The sequence below is a fragment of the Rattus norvegicus genome, chromosome 4 (genome assembly GCF_036323735.1).
Source record: "Rattus norvegicus strain BN/NHsdMcwi chromosome 4, GRCr8, whole genome shotgun sequence".
NCBI classification, from domain to species: domain Eukaryota; kingdom Metazoa; phylum Chordata; class Mammalia; order Rodentia; family Muridae; genus Rattus; species Rattus norvegicus.
Window position 1 is genome coordinate 21,925,026 of NC_086022.1, and position 8,813 is coordinate 21,933,838.

The 8,813-nt window shown below is 42.8% G+C and overlaps 1 protein-coding gene across 1 annotated transcript; it reads right to left on the minus strand.

The window, feature by feature from the left end:
- Nucleotides 1-3,908: 3,908 nt before the first annotated feature.
- LOC134486665 (NEDD4-binding protein 1-like) lies at nt 3,909-5,916 on the minus strand. Its single transcript, XM_063286873.1, has one exon. The coding sequence runs from the start codon at nt 5,833-5,835 to the stop codon at nt 4,471-4,473; it is 1,365 nt and encodes a 454-aa protein (XP_063142943.1). The 5' UTR covers nt 5,836-5,916; the 3' UTR covers nt 3,909-4,470.
- Between the last annotated feature and the right edge of the window lie 2,897 nt (nt 5,917-8,813).

Sequence of the window (8,813 nt, forward strand, 5' to 3'; positions counted from 1 at the left end):
AATGATAGTTAATTTAGCATATTTAGATAATGGTTGTGGTGGTGATTGTTTTGTTGTGTGTGGGAGTTGGAGGAAGGCAGGAAGAAGATAGAATGAGCTAGTGAATGGACAAAGAGGAAGACAAAAAAGGAGAAGGAGAAGGAGAAGAAGAGGAAGAAAAAGAAAAGGAATTTTGATCATAATGCCATTACAGAGACAGGCCAATTCATGATCAAATCCCCCATTGTTAGGAGTCTCATCTGTGCATGCCCATAGATCACCTTGAGTCTTTGACTTCTTCCAGTATTCTCTCAGGCCCAGAGATGTCCCATTACCAATACATGTCTCTCTTCCCCCATGATCGATACCCTGCCTTACTTATGACCAACACTGAACCCTCTGTCCATCTACCCTCAACTTTTACTTTATCTCTCCTTCTGAGAACAGTTCAATAATTCTCCATCTATTCTCTGTTTTGTGTGGTTTTGGAGGTTCTTTGGATTCTGTTTACTTTATCTTGTATTTTACAGGTAATATCCATTACAGGTGAACAGATACCACATAAGTTATTTGTGTCTGTTTGATCTCACTCATGATCAATTAGAATTACATCTGATTTCTCAACAGAGGCCTGAAAGACAGAAGTTCTTGGGTAGGTGTTTTACAAATATTATACAATAAAACTGCTAACTTACACTAATATAGCCAGAAAAACTTTCATTCACCACTAAGGAAGGAAACTAGGTATCCATGACCAACACTAATATAAATTTCGAGTCCCACCCACAACCCTATAAAGATAATAGAAAGAAAACTGCAACTGGAGGAAGATTACTATATTCAAGAAAACAAGGGAGATAGCATCACAGCACCAAAAGGAAAAGAGAAAAAACAAACACAAAAAAACAGATCCCACTCCCCACACCCCCCACACACTGCCACAACCAAAAAAAAACCCATCATAACCACAACAGTTATCTAAATTATTGTAATTAACCATCATTACTTATTAACATCTTTCCACATCAAGGGACTCAATCTTAACCTAATAGGCAAAAGATAATACAATGGATGCAAAAGAATATCTTCAATCTGCTACACACAAGGATCACACCTCACCAACAAAGGCAGTTGAATCTTTTGAATAAAGCCCTGAATTTAAAATTCCAAGCAATCTCACACATCCAAAAAGCTGGAGGAGACATTTTAATTTCAAGGAAAATAGAGTTTCTACAACGTTGAATCAAAAGACATGGTGAGGGAGATATTATACCCATCAAAGATAAACCCACTAAGATTACATCTTCATTGTGAACATTCCTGCTTCAAACACTAGCACACACAGAACCGTAAAAAAAAAACATTACTCAAGCTTGAATTTTTAGAGAACACCACACATTAATAGTAGGAGATCTTAGCACCACACCCTATCAAATTATTATAAATTTACAAGAATCTCATCCTACTATTCCTTTGCATCTTCACAAATGTAAAACATTCACGTTTGGTTGATATGCTTGTAGTTTTAAAGAACCCATGCATCCATATCATTGGAAAGTTTAGTCTCACTGAAGGGTAATTCCACTACAGTGTATAAGAAATGTGTTGCTGCTTCAAAATAAGAAGGTAGGAATCATCCCCCATGACCTCAAGCTCTATTGCAGAGCAATAGAGGTAAAAAGTGCCCAGTACAAGGAAAGGCAGGAGGATCAAGGGAACAGAATTGAAGACCCGAGAATGAACTCACACACCTAAGGTCACTTGACCTTGACAAAGGAGCTAAAATCACCCAATAGAAAAAAGACCTAATTTTCAAGAAATGGTGCCCTTTCCTGTGGAGATCTCCATGTAGAGGCATGGAAATTGATATATTCTTATCTCCTTGTACAAAACTCAAATCCAAATAGATCAGAGACCGCCATGGAAAATCAGGTACACTGAAACTACAAGAAGAGTATGTGGGTCAAAACTGGAACTGAGAAGCAAAGGGGAAAGAAAATTACTTGATCAGAGGGTAAATGGTTTATGCTCTAAAGAACAAAAAGAAAAAGAAAAAAATAAAAAAAACCCAACAAATAATAAAGAAAAAACCCAAAAGACAGAACATCAAAACAATCAATTAACAATCCGACAAAAAAGAACAAAGCAACAAATGGGAGCACATGAATGTGGAAAGATCCTGTAATATGACCCTGTAAATATGACAAAACAGAGACCAACTGAATGGGGAAAGAAGGATCTTACCAACCTTCCATCCAACAGAAGGCTAATATCTACACTCTACACAAATCTCAAAAATTTAGAATGCAGATAGCAGAATAATCCAAATAAAAATGGGGAAATTAATAAAGAATCTTAACTGGGGAATACTGAATGGCGCTGAAGCACTTAGAAGAAGGTTAAACATCCTCAGTAATCAAGAAATGGAAACACAAACAACTCTGAGATTTCATCACCCTACACTCAGAGTGGTTAATTTGAAAACTCAGGTTACAAGAGATGCTGGCAAGGATGTGGAGACAAAGGAACCGTCCTCCAATCTTGGTGGGACCGAAAGCTGGTAGAAGTACTCTGGAAATAAGTTTGGAATTTCCTCAGAAATGTGGACACAATACTCCCTTATAACCCAGCAATACAATTCCTGGGTTCATTCCCAAAGATTGGTCCAACCTAGAACAAGGACATTTCTACCTCTATGCTTGTAGCAGCCTTATTCATATTAGCGAGAAGCTGGAAAGTACCCAGATGTCTTTCAACAGAGGAATGTATGGAGAAAATGTGGTAAGTTTACTCAAGGGAGTACTACTCGACTATTTAAAAGAAGGACTTTATGAAATTTGTAGGCAAACGGTTACGACTAAAAAACATCATCATGAGTGAGATAACCCAAATAGTTCTTGATAGTGTTTCTATAGCTCTTAATCCTCCCTTATGGCCCACCATACATCAGAGATAGAGAACAAGAAAGGATAACGTAAACATGGACCAGTTGGGAAAGGTTCAATTTTTCCTTTTATTATACTTTAGTCTTACCTTTACAGTCCAGTCATCATCCCCATGCCATTCCACACTCATCCCAGAACACCTCCCACCTCCCACTGTCCAAAGAGCTGTTCCCCAATACCTCTCCCCACCAACCAGACCTCCCCACTCCCTGAGGCCTAAAGTCTCCCTCCGCTTAGTTGCATCTATTCTATGGGACCTGAAAAGGCAGTCCTCTGGAGTATATGTGTTGGAGGATTCCTCTCAGAAGATATATGCTGTCTGGTTGGATGCTTGTTCTCAAAGATCTTGAGGATCCAGGTTAGTTGATTGTTTTTAGTCTTCCCGAGGGCCTCCATGCTTCTCAGATACTCCAGCTTTTCCTTAAGACAATCATATTTCTCTCTGGCTTCTGTCCAATGGTTGTGTGAAAGTATATACAGATGAATTCATAAGCTGCTGGTTGGGCCTCACAGAATGCTGCCATTCGAGTCTCTTCTCTGTAAGCAGGCCAATAGTTGTTACATGGAGCAGCCACACTCTGTCCAGAAAGTGGCAGATCAGTTCACAGTGTAGCACAGGATCTGAGTACACCAGCAAACACTTCGGGGATACACCAGCACTCCAATTTGGTAGAGTCAGGATAGCAGTCAAGGACCTGCAGCTGTGGCAGAAACCAGCAGTGACAGCCAGACCTCAGGATAAGCATGCCTCAGCAAGAGGAAAAAAGTCCAGGAGAGGTTCTAAGCAGTGCTTCTCTAGGTGAATGGAAGACCACTGAAGAAGACACGAGACCCTCAAGTTCTATTTCTATCCCTCCATATATCACCTGTGCTCAACAGGTCTAGCCTCAGCACATCTGTCAGCTGACATCACTCGGCCAAGCAGTTCAAGCCCGCAGAAGCTGCAAGCCCACTCCCGGAAGGTTTTGTTGGACCGTTCTCCGTGGAGTTCAGGAAAAGGTAGCTCAACCAAGCAATGCAAGGAAGACAGATGAGTCCATGCATTTCGTTTGCCTGGATTCTTTCATCAACATCACTCGTCTCTTTTGTTGCTGGCTTTCCCTGAACATTCTCCCTCCCATGTTTGCTTCAGCTGTACCTTTCCTTCAACTCTCTGTTCCACTGAGCCCAGCCAAAGGACGTTCCGAGAACCCTTAAGGTTCTACTTCCGTGAGGCAGCATTCTTCAGTGTCTTTCGGGGAGTACTCATTTCCCCTTGCTGTGGAGCGAGCATCTCATGTTGTATACAGCACATATCCCCTTCCCTTTTGTTTTCTATCCCAATGAACATTACACTGGGTTCCTTCACATTATGGCACTTCCCGCAGTTGGCAGTTCCAACCTCCCACCCAGGGCTCCCATTGTCCCTGGGCACTCAGGACAGCTTGCAGCAAATCACCAGGACGGAGAGGGCACTCGGGACTCTCAAGTAGGGATGAGCCGCCAGAATCTGGTCGAACATCAGGTTTTGCTCAGCGTCCGGGAAGGCCATTCACAAAGGCCACCCTCAGAGCGCTTTTCTCTGCAGAAGCCTGGTCCTGGGTGGAGCACCAGGGCTTGCTTGGGCTCCCTGGCTATTGTGGCTCTGGACGGCGTGGCCAAATGTGCGCACATCTGACTGGGCATCGAGTTTTGGAGGCGTGTGTAGAAGAAAGGCCTCCCTTCGAAGAAATTCTCCGAGCCGAGGTCCATGTCTTCCCAGAGGGTCGTCAGGAACCATAAATATGTCCCCCACAAAAGTGTACTGAAGCAGCCTTCTTGCGATAATTTCTCTCCAGGACACGGACTCGGTCACAAACTCTCTCAAGTTGTCATTGGTTACAATGATGCCACCAGTCTTTTCTGCTAAGTGGAGCAGGAACCTGTCGTCATGAGAAGCAATTCTCTGCCCAAGGTTCGTCCGGGAAGGAGTGAAAGCTAATAGCCCAAGCTCCCGGAGCTGGCTTAAGAAGTGCTGCTCTGTGGCATCAGGATGCCGACCGGTTCTCCAGTGTGGGACAAACACAGTGATGTTTCTGTGGCCGAGCTTCCAAAAATATTCAACTGCAACGGCAATGCCACGGCAACTAAAGAACTTGTTCAGACCATGGGCCATTGCAACATTACTGCCATCTATAACGATATGCTTCAGATCTTCTCTGGCTGGTTCATTTCTTAAGTCCAGCTGGTATGGTATTTTCAGAATATCTTGAAATCTTTGATCCCGGGTAATGGAGGAATAGATTTGATCGCAGGGTCGAGCCAATCTTGCATCAGTATGTGAAGTTAAGTGCTGGGGCAGCAGCGCTGGGTCCGTTTGGGGAGCCTTTGGCTTGAGGTGAGGAGAGCTGCAAGAGCGAGGAGGCTCCGCACAGTCCGGCTTCCTATTATTCGGACCTGAAATTCCTGTTTGCTCTTGCAAACCATTTTCAGGCCTCTGTTCCCGGGCCGCTGGGAAAGATAGTGCAGATGGTGAACCTGCCTCAGTAAGGTCCGTAAGAGGGGGTGCTGTATGTTCAATGGGCTGTCTGTCTTCAGCCTCGATTTTATCAGGCACCACAGGTTCACAATTAAGCACTTCCTGTTCTCTTGCTTCCTCTGCCGTTGGTCTTTCAAGCCTTTGTAATATCATGGCTACTTTTGCCCCTAGCACACCTATTTCTTGTTGTTGCCCAGCTAGCTTTGCAACCTTTTTTGAGAGAATTTCTAGTTGTAGATGTCTATTTTTCAGTTCTTCTAAGAGGAAATATATGAAGATTGCAACTGAAAATTGGTAGACGCTTATGCCCGAAATCACACATGCAATCAGCAAAGTCAAGGCTTTCTCAACTATCTTCTGGTAGTCTCCAATCTTTACACTTGTGTGTGAGGGATCGGCCCTGGAATTTTCCATTGGTAATGCAGTCAAAGTCTGCCTATACAAGGTAAAGTGTCTTTTCTGTTGACTTGGTAAGGCTTACCTTGTCTGAGTCCTCTGATCGGTGCCTTGCTCTGGCCTTAAGTCTCCAGTGGTTCCAGAGTTTCAGAATGTCTCTGGGTCCCCTGCAGAGCTTGAGGAAATGATTCTTCCTCTGGAGACAACCTTGGTGAATGTCTCTTCTGGAGCTTTTTCTCAGAGGACCTGTGGGCTGTATTGGTGGATAATCACTTTGGGTTTGCCCCCGATGTAAACCCCCCAAATAAACCAGATGTACCTTTTAATTGCCAGAAGAAATTATAGTCTCACCTGCTTAATTTTGAATAAGTTCTTGTTCTTCCTGAATTCTGGTAGACTGTTTCAATTCCAACAGCTCTCCAAGATGAGTGATTCAACCCGGACTCTCCAAACTTCACAGGGCTTTGCTCAAAATAATTCTGTCTATTGTTCTGATCTTCTGACTCCTTCTTATTCTCTGCGTTGAATGGTCTATGGACACACTCTCAACGGAGCTCAAGTGCACTGCAATGCGCTCGGCCAATGCACTCCCAACTGCAGGCAACTCTGCTCACGGACAAAAACTCTCCCTTCTTTTGCTGTGCTTATATAGGAGAGATGGGTGTATCCAATCTCTGACACACCCTCTGTACTCTGATTGAACAATTTGTCTGCCTTCCAGTAGGATTAGCTTGTTTGGGATTAAAGGCGTGTATGAAGGGTGTGTCCAGAAGGATCACACTGAGCTTGCAATTCCCTTGATGTGATCAGAGCGGCCACATTTCTAGATCAATTTACCTCCACGATTGGGCAGAGTGGTTGGCAGTCATTTGTTTATCCTGACTTGTTGTATGCTTTGTTGGCCAAAGCGGTTGTATGCCCAACACACACAGAAATCAAATACAATCCATCAAATCGGTGCTAGACATCTAAATACTAGAGGAAAAAGAAAGAGTTGTGTATGCATTCTACCATGCCTCGGTCCCCAGTGAATGAATATGCCCACACACTTGACCTCAGCCCACATGGTACAGACAAGCCCTGGACACACAGAGCCCTGGCTACCACTGCACAGCACTATTTCAGGATATGTGGTAGTAATGTGAACCCCCAAAATGGTGTGTTTAGCTAAAAGGACTGTTTGTAGTTGAGGTGTTTCTCTGTCATAGCGCATGATTTTAAACCCGCTGCATGGACTGTAGATGTGCACTTTTTATACAGCTGGGTTAGAAGGAGTGACCAGTGTTTGAAAGGGAAGGTATATTTGAAAAGTAGACTGTGTGATAAATCACAGGAAGATGTGATGAAGAGGATATGCCTGAATTGTTTGATCATAATGTCATGTTACAGGGAGGGGCCACTTCAGGATCAAATCCCCCATTGTTAGGAGTCTCATCTGTGCTTGCCGACAGATCACCTTGTGTCTTCCCACTTGTTCCAGTAAGCTCTCAGGGCCAGAGATGTCCCATTACCAATACACGTCTCTCTACCTCCATGATCCCATACCCTGCCTTACCTGATGACCAACTCGGTACCCTCTGTCCATCTACCCTCAACCTCTATTTTCTTTCTCCTTGTTAGAAGGGTTCAATACTTCTCCAACTTTTCTCTGTGTTGTGCGGCTTTGGAGATTCTTTTTATCCTGTTTACTTTATCTTGTATTTTACAGGTAATATCCCTTACAGGTGAATAGATACCACATAAGTTATTTGTGTCTGTTTGATCTCACTCATGATCAATGAGAATTAAACCTGATTTCTCAACAGAGGCCCTGAAACACAGAAGTTGCTGGGCAGGTGTTTTATAGATATTATACAATAAAACTGCTAACTTACACTAATATACCCAGCAAAACTTTCATTCTCGACAAAGGAAGGAAACTAGATTCCCATGACCGATTCTAATATAAACTTTGACTCCCACACACAGCCCTATAAAGATATTAGAAAGAAACATGCATCTGGAGGAGGATTACTATATTCAACAAAACGGCGTAGATAATTTCACAGCACCAAAAAGAAAAGTAGAACACAAACCCACAAACTCAGGCCACACCTCCCACTCCCCCACAACACTGCTGCCACCGCTAAAACCATCACCACCACAACAGTTATCTAAGTTACTGAAATTAACCATCATTTGTTAATAACATCTTTCAACATCAAAGGGCTCAACTCCAACCTAATAGGCAAAAGATAATACAATCGATGCAAAAGAAATTCTTCAATCTGCTACACACAAGAAACATACCTCAGCAACAAAGGCAGTTGCAGATTTGGAATAAAGCCCTGAATTTAAAATTCCAAGCAATCCGACACACCCAAAAAGCTGGAGCAGATGTTTTAATGTCGAGGAAAATAGAATTTCTACCACGTTGAGTCAAAAGACATGGTGAGGGCGATATTATACCCATCAAAGATAAACCCAACAAGATTACATCTTGATTGTGCCCCAAACACTAGCACACTCAGAACCATAAAGAAATATTACTTCAGCTTGAATTTTTAGAGAAAACCACACATTACTAGCAGGAGATCTCAGCACTACACCCTATCCAATTATTATAAATTTACAAGAATATTTTCCTCCTATTCGTTTGCATCTTCACGAATGTAAAACATCCGTGTTTGGTTGGTATGCTTCTAGTTTTAAGGAACGCATGCATCCATATCATTGGAAAGTTTAGTCTCACTGAACGGTAATTCCAGGACAGTGTATATGAAATGTGTTGCTGCTTCAAAATAAGAAGGTAGGAACCATCGCCCATGACCTCAAGCTCTATTGCAGAGCAATAGAGATAAAGAGTGCCCAGTACAAGGAAAGGCAGGAGGATCAAGGGAATAGAATTGAAGACCTGGGAATCAACTCACCCACCTAAGGTCATTTGACCTTTGCAAAGGAGCTAAAATCACCCAATAGAAAAAAGACCTAATTTTCAAGAAATGGTGCTCTTTCCA

What these genes read in the sequence shown, in the direction of transcription:
- LOC134486665 (XM_063286873.1), bottom strand. Translation starts at nt 5,835, where the DNA reads ATGGAAAATTCCAGGGCCGATCCCTCACACACAAGTGTAAAGATTGGA.